Source organism: Ambystoma mexicanum, chromosome 5q, assembly GCF_040938575.1.
Source record: "Ambystoma mexicanum isolate Mex_15411 chromosome 5q, UKY_AmexF1_1, whole genome shotgun sequence".
NCBI lineage: Eukaryota > Metazoa > Chordata > Amphibia > Caudata > Ambystomatidae > Ambystoma > Ambystoma mexicanum.
In genome coordinates this window covers 1,304,218,762-1,304,234,175 of record NC_090933.1, presented here as the reverse complement: position 1 = coordinate 1,304,234,175, position 15,414 = coordinate 1,304,218,762, and the positions used below count along the sequence as shown (strand labels likewise).

The 15,414-nt window shown below is 48.9% G+C and overlaps 1 protein-coding gene across 3 annotated transcripts in view; it reads right to left on the bottom strand.

The window, feature by feature from the left end:
- The window catches only part of HSF1 (heat shock transcription factor 1), a 1,218,386-nt gene that overhangs the window by 564,790 nt on the left and 638,182 nt on the right, over window positions 1-15,414 (bottom strand). For all 3 annotated transcript variants that reach the window (XM_069621903.1, XM_069621901.1, XM_069621902.1), the window contains one exon: window positions 10,887-10,983. In XM_069621903.1, coding sequence (XP_069478004.1) covers window positions 10,887-10,983 — 97 coding nt within the window. The remainder of the gene's footprint in view (window positions 1-10,886; window positions 10,984-15,414) is intronic.

The following is a 15,414-nucleotide window of genomic DNA, read 5'->3' as shown; positions in this document are numbered from 1 at the left end:
CTGCTCAGCCCTGCAGTATTGTTTCCGTCTGTCACCCCCTTTGGAGATTTCGGTTTTCCTCAACCCGGGTTGAGCTATGGTTTGGCTCACTGCTATGTAATAGGTTATCTTGACCCCTCTGTAAGGCGTTTAGTTTCCCAGCTCCTGTTGGGCTGTAGGCTTGGTTGGCCCCATGTAATGTGGCTCTTTTACCCCAGGGTCTTCACTTTCTCCACCTTAGGTGGGCTATGGGCTCGCACACCCTGATTACTGTTCACTCACTCCTTTGTGGGGTCTAAATTTCTCAGCCCCAGATGGGCTATGGGCTCAGTAAGTCATGTTTGGCATCAACCTTTTCACCCTATAACCAGTCCCCCTGTGTAAAAGCATACCTTTTCTCTCACTGTGGGGTTCAGCACTGGTGTCGGGTTCTTGGACCATCGTGGGTCTGCACCTTGGAGTCGTCTTCAGTCTGTGCGGTCAACTCTTCTTCCCATTTGGGACAACAGTTCTGTTGGTTGATTGGCGACATGCTTCCTGCCTCAGCGGCCCCTTCCTGGTTGTGCTCTCGTCTTTCGAACTGGCTGCGTTCCCTGTGAAGCCTTCACTCTCTTCCCACTACATCCTCTGTGTGACTCTTTCCTTCATCGGAGGGACCACCTCCCTCCTCAAAGTCTCTGCCCGGGCCAGCTTTACGTGTTCGCTGATGGATGCTCTCTTCTGGCTGGTTTCCCGCAGGTCTGACGTCCCTCCCTGGAGAGGTGGTGAGTATTAAATTGGTCAGCAGTTTTTCCAGGAGGTGGCATGGAGTACAGTCAGTAACCCAGCCATCCACTTTAAAAAGGGGTCCTGTATATTAACAGGTTAACTTCCCATATAACAAACATTGGGGTTCTGGTACGGAGGGGGAGGTGGGATGGAACCCTAACCTGGGCATTCCTTGTCCCCAGAGGGGAGGGCGGTTCACCGCCAGTGGGATCCCACTTGCCCAGTCTCCTAGGAAGTGTTTTGCGTAGCAGGCTCACCTCCCTAGTACCAAAGGGGTTAGCTTCCCCTTGAAAACAAGGGCTGAATTCCCTGGACTTGTAATCAGAAATACCATGTATATAGCCCATTTAAAATACAAAACCTGAAATGATTTGATGTTCGCCCTCAGGACACACCTGAAGACTTATTTTACCAACCTGGGGGTCACACTGTGTATAAATTATAAGTTACTCACCGTAGTGACTAAATTACTCCTAGTCCAGTCCCCTTTCCACCATACTGCATGGGCGTCCCTCGCTAGGGATGGGAGACAGAACCTTTTTCACCAGAAAAAATCGTCCCCTTTAATTTAGAGTCTCGTGGAAAGCGGCCCTGGGTGCATGCGCTCCCCTGACTACACCCACCGGCGCCACTCCTCAGTCCCCACTGACGCGTCAACAATATTAATATGCCTAATGACACCAGTTTTATTGGGGGGGCAGGGAGGTGAAGGATGGTGGGACGTATGGAGGAAAGTGGACTATGGACTAGGAGTATGTTAGTCACTAAGGTGAGTAACTTATAATTACTCCTACATCCCGTCCCCTTTCCTCCATACTGCATGGGCAATTATAACTGAATGTAGCCCCAGGGTGGAGAGGTGACCCTCCTTAAGAAAACAAGTTCCTTAACACTGCTTGTCCGAAAGCAGCATCTGACCTAGAGCCGGCATTCAAACAGTAGTGCTTGCAGATGGCCGAAGGAGTGGCCCACGTGGCAGCCCTGCTGAGGACCTGCTACGGGACGTGTGTCTGGAAAGACGACTGCCGTGGCCTTGGCTCCGACAGCGTGGTCATGCAGGTTTGCTGGAAGTGGTTTCTGCTGCCCCTCATAGGCACCCCCCCCTTGAAGGTGACAAAGAGCCTCCGTCTTGCAGAAGCTCTTGGTTCTGTCCAGATAAAATTTCAGTGCGCGCCTGACATCTAGACAGTGCAAGACCCTCTGAGCCTCGTCCAAGGGGCAGCAAAGAAAGTAGGTAAGACTATCTCCTCATTTAGGTGGAACGCCGAGACTACTTTAGGTAGGAACGCGGGATACGTTCTAAGGAACACCTTATCTCTGTGAAAGGTAGTGTAAGGTTATGAAGCAACCAGTGCTTGTATTTCACTAACCCTGCGAGCAGACGTAAGACTGACCAGGAAAGCTGTTTTAATGGTGACCAGTCTGATATCCGCGGACGCCATTGGTTCGAAAGGTTTGTGCGCCAGGGAGCCTACCACCACGGGCAGGTCCCATACAGGGTGTGGTTTCTTGATAGGCGGGTAGAGCATGGTGAGGCCCGCCAGACGTCTAACCACTGGGATGGAGGAAGAGAAGAAGACTTCCTCAGAGTTCCGGTAGGCTCCGATGGCCACCAGATAGATAAGGCATGTGTCTACTTGCACTCCTGAGTGTGCAAGGTGTGCAGAGAAGGATAGCACATCGTCCAACGTGCAGGTAAGCAGGTCAACTCCCTTTGACTTAGCCCAGTGACGCAACCAGGTCCATTTGCTTTTGTACTGGCTCCTATTAGCATCGCTCCTAGCGTCCTGTATGATATCTAGATTAGCGTGAGACAAACGCAGATGCTTTAGTGTGACCTGGTCAGGAACCACGCTGCAAGGGCCAACTTCTGCGGATCCGGGGTGGATAACCCTGCCTCCCTGCTGTGATAGAAGAGGGGCGGGGCCCAATGGAAGGTGAATGGGAGGCTGGTCCGAGAGGCTGAACAGCTCCGGGAACCATGGTCTCGCAGGCCACCAAGGAGCTATCGGAATGATGCTAAGGTGACGCAAATCTCTTATCTTGCAAATCACCCTGTGTACCAGGGGAGTGGGAGGCAATGCGTATGCGTTTGTGCTGTTCCATAGTAACTAAGGCATCGCCCAGGGAGTCTAGGCACGGTCCATGTCAAGACAGGAACGGAGGGCACTTCTTGTGTCAAGTGGCAAAAAGATCCACCTGGGGATATCCCCCATCTCCTGAAGATCTCCCCCCCTCCAACCCCCCCAAGCACCTGATTGTTCAACTGCCATTCATAATTTTCCGCTCCCAGTCTGCTGAGTCTGTCCGCCTCCAGGTTTGATTCCCCGGTGAGGTGGATTGCGCTCAAGGAAATATTGTTCTCCAGAGCGCATTCCCAAATGCTGACCGCTAGGCTGCACAGGGAGGGGTGGGGGTGAGGGATGTTTAGGGGGGGGGGGGACCTGGTACCAGCCTGCTTGTTGATGTAATACATGCTGGTGGTTTTGTCTGTTTGAATGAGGATCCTCTTGCCACTGATAAGTGGCAGAAAGGCTTTGAGAGCGAGCCTGATAGCTTTCAGCTCTAGCCAAATGATATGGGCCTTCTGCTCCTGGGGGGACCAGACTGCATGGATGCTGTGATTGTCCATGGTAGTCCCCCAGCCTTCCAAGGAGGAATCCGTGGTGATGGTCAGTTCCAGGGGTGCTTGCCGGAAGGGGCTACTTGTCGGCAAGTTGCAGTCCATGCTCCACCAAATAAGGTCCTGGTGTAGGAAGGAAGGAATGCTGACAAGCTGAACATGGGAGTCCCACTCCCGATTCCATTATGCTGCAAAGTGCCGCTGCCATCTCCTCAGTTTGAGCCTTGTGTGAGGCACTGCCAGTAGTAACGCCGCCACGATACCAAGGAGATGCTGGTACCACCAGGCTGATGTTACTTCTCTGCTAAGAAAATAAATGACCTGTGGCCCCCATGATGGCTATGATCTTGTCCTCCGAGGGGAAAACTCTCGGAGCATGTGTCCCAGATAAGGCCCAGGAACGTCAGAATCTGCGTGGGTTGCAGCTGTGACTTGTTGAGATTGATGGAAAATGCCAGTTCGTGCAGCGTATTCATGAAGGCGGAAGAGGTGTGATAGACAGCCTCCATGGAACTCGGCCCGATGAGCCTGTCGTCTAGGTACGGATAGACATGGTGACCCTGGGCCCTGAGAAGGGCTGCCACTGCATTCATCAGTCTGGTATAGACCCTGGGGGCTGAGTTTAGGCCAAAGGGTAGAACCTGGTATTGGAAATGGAAGACTATGATCCTGAACCATATAAAGGAATGATGAGGCTGCCAAATCGGGACGTGTAGATACACGTCCTTCAGATCCAGGGAACACATCCAGTCTCCCTTGCACTCCGCAATAAGCGCTGGTGTAACCATCTTGAATTTTTTTTTAAGATGGAGGGAGAGGTTCAGGGAGGTAAGGTCCAACACAACTCGCAGGCCAGCCGGGCTCTTCTTTTGTATGGCGAAAATCCTGGAGTACAAGTACAAGCCCAAGCCACGCTGGGAGGCTGGGACCTCGACAGCCTGACTCGCTACGAGCGAACACATTTCCGCCAACCAAGTTGTTGTCCCAATCTATAGTAGGGTAGGGGAGGAGAGGGAGGAACCGGTAGGCAGTAAACCGTGGACACTACGGGGAGAATCCAGGGATCAGCGAACTTCTGACGCAAAAACTGTGTGTGAAGGGCAAGCATGTCCCCCACAGGAGACGCGTGGATCCGAAGGGGCGCGTCATACCTCTCCCTCTGAAGCTGGAAATGAGGAGGGGGGCTGAATGAAGTCCTCCCCCTGCCCCCTCCACCCTCTTGTGCTGCTTGTGCCGGTTCCGACTCGGTGAACGGTCAGGCTGCCTCGACTGCCTTTCTTGGAAGCCCTAGAATCTGCCAAAGGCCCGCCCCTTGTTGGAGTGTTGATGCAACTGGGTGTAGGCGTTGGGTGTGGACTTGGAGAGGATCGATAAGGACTTTGCAGTTTGGGAACTGTTGTTCTTATCGAGCTCCTCATCGGTGGTGGAATTAAAGGTTGCCACCCTCGAATAGAAGGTCCAATATGCGTTCCATGACGTCTGGGTTGAACTTGGTAGCCCGCAGCCACGCAGTCCTTCTCATGTCCGTGGAGATGCAAATGGCATGGCCTGAGGTGTATGTGTGCCATGGTGGACTCCATAACATCCTGGGCCACCATTTTAGTTTCTGCCAGACCCGCCTTGAAATGTGCCAGGCTCTGCACCGGAAGTTCTGGAAAGAAGTCCGCTATTTCCCGCCAAAGCCTCTGATTAACGGCTGCTAGCATGGCGTCTGCACTAGATTGGCGAAGGTGTAGTGAGGCGTTGGAATAGAACTTCTTTCTATACGCCTCCAAGATCTTCTCCTCCTTGCCTAGAAGTGCCGAAGACGAGGTGGCCGAGGACGACTGAGGCTTGGAATACAGTGATGCCGCTGTGTTCACCGAAGAGTGTGTTGGAGAATGAGCCGACAGCAAGAGTGTATCTCTTCCCCCCGGCCCCTCATCTGCCTGTATTTGTCGAGGCGCCGATTGATAGGCTGGCCAAATGGGGTTTCAGCCATCCTTTTTGGCCAAGGCGACAACGTCCTTCTGCATCGTGATCCCCGTTCTAGCCACGGGGAAGAGAGTGAGGACCTCGGCCAGGAACCCTGCCTCCGGTTGTTCCCCCTTGGGTTGTGGTCCCCAAGTACTCGGTCAAGCCTGAGAGCCATTTGTGAAAGGCTTTGGATGAGGATGGTGTGTTAGGGTCTTCCTCCTTATCAGTGTCCGCTAGGGTGTCCGGCTGGTCCGGTGCAGGCGGAGAAGTGATGGGCACCTAAGGCTGTGGTGTGAGGACAGGAGCCGGTGGCTGCTGTGGAGGCTGGTGTGGAACCGCCTGAACTGTGGGAGGCAGTGGAGCCGGAATCGAAGGATCAGGTGTGGGCAGCAGGGGCTGCACGGGGACCTGAGGTGCTGAGCCATAGGAGGAATGACTATAGGCGCCGGCAGCGGGGCCGGAGGGAGCATGTCCCTGATCACATCTGAGAGGACGGCCCCCATCTGAGGAGATCTCACGAGTGTGAGGAACTTTTCAAAGAACCTGTTCTCACAGGCCGGTGCGGTGGTAGGTGATATTGCTGGAGTAGCAGAAGGCTGCTGGGCCTGTGCGTACTCGGCCTAGCTTGTTGCGGGGTAAATCTGCCCCGTGACGCTGAAGGTTTGTTAGGGAAAATTCTCATCTATGGCTATTTTCCCTCACCTAGTGAGTCCCCCAGCAGCTTTGCTGGACTTCTGGAGTTTATTTGTTTCCACTTGGTAAGAGAGAGCTTTTCCCCCACTCTTACATGTGTTTTGATATGTGTTTCTACCTGTTTTTGCGATTGTAGGCTCTGAAGCACACCACTTCAGTAGCCCCTTCTTTTTTTGCGTCACACAGCACCTTCAGTGCCGTGGCACAGGGTTGTCTTTGAGACTTCCCTCTACTCCATTTCTGAGGCAACTACTGTCCCCCAGAAAAGGGTAAAGTTACCATTAACTTTACTTAGTCAATCTACCACAGATCCAGTACACCCCCATCTTCCATGGAGTACTGGAAAGGGTTAACTCATATCCCTTTGTATCTGTACCTCCTAGAGCATTGTTTCGTTCTTTTAACATTTAGACTTGGCTGGTGGCAGTGCTATCTACCCTAAATTTTCTACCGCGATTATATTAGATAACCGTGGTACTGTTCTTGGCTATTATATTAGCCTCGAACATAAACCCGCTTGACCAAATAGTCTTTCTTTTGGCTCCGGTTGGGTTTATTCGCAATTTCTTTTTGTTAAAGTCCTTCTTGTGTTTTACTTTGCGCAGCAAACTAGGTTCGCCTTCTTTGTTCACTGTCCTTTGGCGGGCTTCTGCACAGAAGCCCTCCTCAAGGCACCTGGGTGTCTAGGTGGGCTGAAGGTGAGGGAGGGGTGTAGTCACCCCCTGCACAGGGTATCCCAGGAAACCCAAGTCGCACTTTGTCATGATTAGTCAAGGTGGTTGTCCGGGCTGTACAATGCCCCCTGCTAAGTGACAGCCAGGCTGTGTGAATGGGGGTTTTGCGCATAAAAGGCAGTGTGCATCTGGACGAACAAAAAACACCTGATTCTTGACACCTGATACTGTGGACTGGGTCATTAGTATATGAAAAAACTAAGGAAGACTGTATTAGGAGCAGTAGTTTACACTGCCTTGACATGCCAAATTGGTTTTATTGTTGAGGGTTTAAAAGAGAGTATGGGATTAAGAGGGATTGTTTGAGATACGAATGTTAAATTGATGGAATTGTCATAAATCACCAAGGTATCTTATGAAAAGGATACGGTAACCAAAAAGGATACAATTGGTAGGGCTCTTCCGGATCCTTGAATTCACACGGCTTGATAGTAGTGAAGTCAAATTAGACCTTCCAAATGCTACAACTCTCTGACTAGTAAAACAGGCAGAGAGAGGGATCACTGGAAAGGGCGTGGGAGCATTATAGGAAGACAGCCTAGGATAAGTAAAGCATCATGAGAAGTTGTCCCAACTAAACTTTCACTGATAGCACAGCAATAGCACTAATTACAACACTAACCTGTAGGCTAGAACTGGAATCTCCACCAACAAGTCTCAGAAGAAATCCAGGAATTGAAACAACAACAAAGGAGGGGAGGTTAGTAAGGGAGACTTATCCCGAACAGCACGAGGCTCACGCTAGATACCGGGTTGGTGCACCACAGGATAGCGTCCAAAGTACTGTGCACAATCACCTTCAAAAAAACAGTTTGTTAATACTTCCTTTCCCACGTACAACAGAAATGAAATTAGTCCACCTGTCATCTCATCACAGGTTCCAGGGATGCGTGCGGAGTTACACGTTTCAAAGAGTTCAAAAAACCGCATGCAGATTTACACGCGACAAAAGTTCACGCAGTGTGAACAGCCGCGCTTGCAGGTACAGTAGAAAGCATGCTGATTTACACGCAACAAAAGTACATGCAACCAGGACTGCAGCGTGTAAAGATTAGAGTAGACCGCGTGTGATTTTACACGCAAACAGAAGTGCACGCAGCCAGACAGCCGTACCTGAAGAGTTCCAGCGTCCGCGTGGGGTTTTACCCGTGAACAAAGTACACGCAGCCAGGACAGCTGTGCTTGGAGAGTTCCAGCATCCGCGTGGGAAATTACACGCGACAAACTTACACGCAGTCAGGAAAGCAGCATGCAAACATATCAGGAACCCGCGTGTGAGGATACACGCGACTGAAGTGCAGACAGACAGTGCTGCCAAAACTCACGTGTGAAGGAAAGCCGTCTGATGGTCTTCTAATGGGCGATTGCCGAAGATAGCATGTAGAAATTTCACATGAACAAAAACTGCTGTAACTTCTAGAAAGCAGCTCCAGGAGTTTGCGTGCGGAAGAAACACGCCGAAGAAAGCCAAGGAAGTAACTGACGAGATGAGAGGACGCAGATCAAGGGTTCAGCTACAAAACGCCATGTTGGTTCAATCAGAAGCAGCGAGCAACGTCTCCACGCTGCTTATAAACGTACTGCAGTAACACACGTGACTACCCTGAATCACGGGAATTCAACAACATGAATAATGCAAACGTCGTTTTCCCGGCAGTACATCAAACAACCTCCATTTAGAATAGACCGGTCTAGCAGTTCTATGAGCATAACCCATTCTGCGTGAAGATGGTTTTCCGGGTCCAGAGGTAATATGTCCAGCATGCATGACAGGAATGAATGATTTGGCTTTATGGTTTTATATCATACATACATTATGTGAAATCTATATTAATAAAATATAAAAAAATGTATATTTGAGTGAAAACTGTCATCCCTTTCCACTGGTCCACCTTGTCTTGATATAATGTACTTTACCTGAAGGACCAGGGATTAAAATTGCAGGTTTACTCCTTTCTTATAAACGGTAGCTGAATCAGCCTCGGTGCCTGTGCTCATGCGAGAACCTGGACGGTACCTCCCGCTCGGGCGTTTCCTCAGGAAGGAGTCGCCCTTCCGGGGTGCAATGGAAAAAAGCAGCCCTACCTTGGGCCTTGCCTTGTGTCTGACGAAGTTCTTCAAGTCCTCTGGAGGCGACTTCACGAAGAGCTCAGTCCACCGTGCTAACCTGTTCAGAGTGAGCGCATCACACGCGGTATATTCCTTCCAGCTGTGATTGGGGCCAAGGCTGCGGAGGCAAAGTGCGTGGGGGTCAGACGTAGGAAAGAGCCCACGCAGGCTGGATACCTGCTGAAACCTGCTCATTTCGACATGCGCCAGGGAGGAGCCTGGCGCCAAAGTACAGAGTACCCGATTAAGACCAAAAACAGAAGACAAAAGAAAGAAGACAGTAAGCGGGGAAGAGCGTGTGGAATTACAAGGGTGAAGCCAAATCCAGGAGCGCTGGTGAAATCGGGCCGTTGACGCGAAAAAGGGGACTGGGGAGTTGCTCCGGTGGGTGGCGTCAGGGGAGCCCATGCTCCAAGAGCTGCGCACCTCTAAATTTAAAGGGGAAGAAGGTTGTTTCTGGTGGAAAAGGTTCCGTCTCCCGTCCCTAGCGAGGGACGCCCATGCAGTATGGAGGAAAGGGGATAGGACGTAGGAGTACTTCAGTGACCCTCTCTGCTTTGGCAAGTCATCTGCTAAAGAAAGTATGCCTCATTGAAGCACTTTGTATTCAACCACTGGCTAACACTTGCAAAAGTCAGCATATCTCCTTCAAGTCAGGATGCCAGAGGATTCCTCGCAAGCAGCAGAGTCCTCTGCCCAACCTTGTACACCACACCCAGCCACTTTACAAGTGCACAGCAGCTCAACCAGCAACAGGCCACACTCATCACATGGCCTAAAGGAAACTACTGACCAGAACTATTGTAGTGCACTTGCCAGCAGCAGGAAATGAAGGCAGTAGGACTACTGGACAATCGCTACAAGTAGGGCTCAACTCAAAAGTCGGTGGCAGCATACAAAACAAAGAAGGGGCCAGACCTCAGATGCAATCAGCAAAGCTCCAAGCATCCTTATTAAGTACCCATAGGGTCACTCCATCTTGTCTTCAGGGTTCAGTCCCGCCACCCTCTCAAAGTAGCAGCAGGTTCCCAGTTAATTCTCAAGGGTCTGGTGGACTAGCATTCTCAGGAAATACAGCCATCTGGCATGGTGGTCAAGCCATGCCCCTCAGCAGTATTTTTCAAACACAGCGACACATCTCGAGTATCATGCAGTCACAAAGATCTTTCATTTAAATTCTTCAATACTAAAAACACCCTTCAATATGGCTTGAACTCAATCCAAGGTTCAATATGTCTGAATCTTATAACCCTTGGACAAATAGGTCTCAATCCCACAGCCCCACTTAAAAAAAAGTGTTGATTTGCCAGCTCTAAAAAATACACTTTGCTATTTGACTTCATCCCACAGCGTTGCTACAATATACATGTCTAAATCCTCAAACCACAGTTCCCCAACTTGAATCAATTTCTGTCCTCACCCATGTGTAACAATTCCATCCTTTCTCTCCAGCGTGCCGTATTCTCACATCACTCTTGCTTCCAGGCCTCTATTCCACAGGCCTCAATTTCTGAGATCACAGAATAAAGTGTGTTCCAAATACCTTTTCTAGTATGCCCAAATCTTCATGGCAAGAGTAACCTGGCACAAGCCTGATAGATGCAGAGGCCCAGCACATGCCTCAAATCCACAGCAGCCCCACATACTGCAATGCAGCAGACGCCTTGCGAAAAGAATCAATGATACAACTGCTTAATACTGTCACTAATCCTGTAGCCAGCTGCTGGGGAATCCCTAAACACTCCACTCTTTGGCACACACAAATCCCTTGGCTGTTGGATACGCAACTCTTGCCATCATCCATACAACTAAAAAGTAAAGCCACCAGAACATTTCAAGTCCAGCAGCTACCACCTAATAAACCACCTAATAAACCACCAACTCGCAACTGGTCTATAATCATACACTGTCTATGAAGTTTCAAAGAAGGCTTTCGCAAGGGACACTTAATACGGTGGACAAACTCATTTTCTGAAAATTACTATGTATCCCCCCTTTTTCTCTGTAGTAAGAATCATACTTACTGAGTAGGGAGAAGTACCATGGACATGCTCAAGGGAATACTGACGAGGGTACTTGGGAATGGAATGCGCTGCACTGCTGTCATTCAACATCAGAGGGCTGTAAAGAGAACAAATCAGAATTATGGATAAGCTCTCAAAGCCAGGCTGGCCTTGAAGAAAGTACTTTCACAATATACGGTTGCAATGGGCGATTCATATTTCATTGGCAATTTTTTTTTAGTAAATGAAACCCTACTTGCTGAAAGAAAAGCAAACTAACATTTGTCAACTTTTAAGAGTACAGGATCAAACAACCAATCTGCCAGTGTGACTTTTGTGAGGTTTCTTCAGTGTTGCTATGGATTTTCACAATTAGTCCTGTGGTCATGATTCTGAGAAGACTTCCTAATCTGGTTAAAAGGGATCAACAGTAATGTCTAGCCAAACTATCTGGGTAGTGTAACTGAACAGCAATGATTAGACGTGGGAGGGCATGGGAGTGGTGAAGGGTTGCGTTAAGCATACGGAGCACTCTTATACAAGTTAGGCAGAATGTACAAAAATACAGTAATTGTTTATGCTTATCACTGTTCAAATCTTATCAATGAAAAGCTACAGGAATCCAACACTAAAACATTCATATACACATTCACATTGGCGTGTTCTGCCAAGAACATGACCACTTTTCTTTTAAATACAGTCTGAATGACTTTACAATATACTGTACATGTAGCAAAGCAAGTGTACAAATATAAATAAATAAAAAGCAAAGTAATCAATACTTTGAGAACATATAGGTTGAGAACGAAAAAGGTATCTTTACTAACCCCCTGTAGTCTCATTCACTCACGGACCAGCATAGAATTCTGCAATTCACTGAGACTCCTGTATTACTACCTTGTTTGTTTGAGGGAGCCCAGGGATTGCAGGTGCAGAGGACACTTCTGGCATTGGACTATTGGGAGGGCTAGCTCGTGGTTCAGTGCTCTAATGGCGAGTATCTGGATTCTGGACAAGTTGACACCTAAGAGACAGACTTAGGGACTACCACTCCAGCGATGACCTCAGAGGTTTCCCAGGACATGATTCAGGCAGCAAACAGTGATGGGCACTTCAAGGAAATAACGGAAGACGACCCTTGTGGCGCAAACAAATACTGGTCCTGCAAGGGCCATCTTCATGGTGAAGAGCTGCAATCTGAAGGAAATACTTTGTTTCATAAGCCGAGGATCCAAGAAGTCTCAAGGCTCAACTCGGGACTGGAACAGTTGCAGCAAAAGAGCCCAGTAGGACCTCTGGCTAGCCCACAGTGGGGTTCGGGGACTGAGTGCTTCCAGCAGCTGGATCTTCGAACAGAGGTAGGATTAGCACTAATGAAGGTCTTCAGGAGATCTGCAGCGAGACAGGGCTTTGTTGGGCAAGTGAAGAAAAGGGATCCTGGCGATCTTTCAACGATGAGCACCTGGCCTTCAGTGGGCTGCTCTCTTTCATAGGGGTCTTGGCTCCAACAATCTACCATACGGCTGCAGGAGTCCTCTTAATTCAGTTGCCACCAGCCTAACTATGGCAAGCATCTGCATTATTCAAACTATCAGCCCAGAAACAGACCTGGCTTGAATGTGGACTGTCCGGACAGACCCATCGACGGACCCATCCGCCCCCCCCAACCCATCCGCCCCCCCAAACCCCCTCACCCAACCCCGCACACACACTCCAGACCCCACCCAGTCCCCACCCAAACTTACAGGGACACAGAGTGTACCTACTGCACTTCACATAAGGTGCTGTGTGCAGGAAAACGAAATATAACTTTACTATGGAGAACAGAGTTCCCCCTGCACTGATAGCCATAAGGACAGAGCAGTGCCCCCAAAACAGATGGGCTTAGCAAGATAGGTGGAGCAAAAAGGCTTCACTTAACTCCAAAAGTCAGGAAAAGTTCAACAGCAACAAATAGGGGGTCCCCATTGCAGTACATAATGAGCCGGGTAGAGAGGATAGGTCTTAGTCCAGTCACATGGGCCTCTGTTCCTCTCAATCGCAGGTACTGATTCTATGGCACCTTTCTTTAGCAGGGTCAACATTTCTTGCAACAAGAATGGATCTGGAACATTTAGCGAATGGTTTCCCGGTGGATGATCACGAGGTCAGTAACCCTGGGCTACTGTTTCTAGTGCCCATGCATCCGAAGTAATACCTCACCATTCTTTCAGATGCTGTGACAATCTGCCTCCACTGGGGTGTCATGAGACAAGATTTCGGCATGGTTTTGACGGCTGAAGAAGCAGCTGATGGTAAAGACATCACTGCTTGGGCGGGCTTAGCACCTCTTCCTCGTCCACCACAAGGGAATCTTCTCTGTCCTCTTTAACCAGCCTGTCCTCTCGCTCTTCCAACTGAGGAGTAGCAACGAAAAGACCTACTCCTCCAAGATGACCCACTGGGGTGAAAAGGCTTTGGCTGCCAGACTGAGGCACTTACCGACGTGGCTGCCGCCTTTGAGGTCTGCAGTTTTTCAAGGTGTTCATCAGCCTTGTTTCCAATTAAATGGGAGCCGTCAAAGGGCATGGTAAAGAGTCTGGATTGTACATCAGGTGCAAAACCTGCCTTCAACCACGCAAATCTGCGTAGGACAGTGCTTGCCGTAGTCAGCAGTGTCTAGACCTAATTGCAGAGATACACACATGGCCTCTGTGCCATCCCTTATCAGGTTCATGAAGCCGTCTATTTCCTCACCCTCAGGGATGTGATCAGCCACCATCGCTATGCAGTCCCACAGGGTGAACGTAAACATTGCCAGGGCACATGTTGAATTAGCAGACTTTAAAGCCATGCTGCTAGCAGAAAATACTTTCTTTGCCCAAGTGTCAAAGCGTTTGTCATCCCTATCAGGCGGTATGGTTGGGTACACCACTCGCTTGTAGCCAGATGTAGCTGCCTGCACTACTAGTCCAGGATCGCTACTGGATGGCCTATATTTTTTGGTCACATTTTTGTTTACTGCAGGGCTGGACTCTGGAGCCTCTCAATTTGCTGCAACCCTTTTTTGCAGGACCACATCGAATGATAAAATAGGGTCATTTTGAGGACCCTTGGCTAATATATCAGTCAAGTCATCCTGTTCAAATGCAGGAGCTGGTCTACTCCATCCCAGGAATTCTTGGCAGCATTTTAGACAGTTTTTGGAGCCCGTCTTCAGAGTAGTCAGAGCATAAGACTAGGCCATTTCCGATACGTTTTTGAAGAAAACTGAAGCGCACCGTTAATCTCGAAGCATTCGCAGAAAAACAGAACTGAGGCCAACGGGCGCTGCGTGTGGTTTATGTACTAGACTATGACGTCAGCCAGGATGGAAGCCCTCGAGGGACATCGAGTTGACTGTCTCAACATATATGTGGGAGGACACAATCCATTCAAACACTAGGTTTAAAAGGTTATAATATTAACTCATCACACGCTTATATTGTTTCACAGTGGAGCGATGTGGTATTGGATTTCAGTTGTTTCCTGGTGCATTGCAAGTATATAGTTCATATGGTTTTGGGGCTTTAACACATTCACGCATCAAGCAGCATCCAGTGTTTGCAGTAAGCAATCTATGATAGAGGAAAAAAAGCTCATCTCCACTTTGGTTTTGTTGTAGTTTCTCTACTTTTCCGGCATTCGCACAAGGATCCTGACTCAATAGTGTTGAGCTGCTGTTTCAGGGGAGTGGCATGTCAGCTAAGAGGAGTGGGACCTCTCGCATGCAGTTAAACCCTTAATCGGATGAGCAGGGCTTAGTCATCCAGCTTGCATGTAGGTCGAAGAGAGCCACTGTGTCCTCACTCCCATCCCCCTATCTTTCCATTTAGCTAGCGGATTCCTTGGAGTTGTGCTAAAGTCTTCAGGAGGCTATGGTAGGGGCTTCTCAGCATTTATTACAGTGTCGTATCTACGTGTACTTTGCCTTTTCTTGTCCGTGTTCATCTGCGTGTGATCTTATCTGTTGTGTGGTAGTCTGCAGCTACCTTTGTTGGGCATTAATATGGCCTCAATATGAAATAAAATATTTCACTTTAAACCAGGAAGTTGGTTGCTTTCCCTCACAGTGTGGTCCAAAACTGCAAGGCCAGGGTATCTACTCAGTGACAACATTCAACATGCCTGAATAGAAAAGTGTATCAAACCTGGGACAATGGAATCATGTAAGGGTTGCTGTGCTATACATTTGTCAGGGGGCCAACAGGACTTTAATGTACTGCTATACTAATACTATGCTAATTATTTAAGGCTTATTTATAATATCTAAGACAGTGTCCGACAGTAGTGACTATCACAGGTCTGGTTCTTGCCTTTTGGCAGAAGTTTGAATTGACCAGGTTCTGTACCCATTCTTATCTAGCTATTATGCCGATACCTCAGAGTTCAAAATGCTAATCCTATTTCGTTAAATGAATGTATGCATTTTTACATATAGCTCCCTTTATCCAGGCAGTCTACTATTCATTTAGCAATGTTTTGGCAATTGGTCCATCATACCAAGCAGGAACCTAGCTAACTGGTCCGG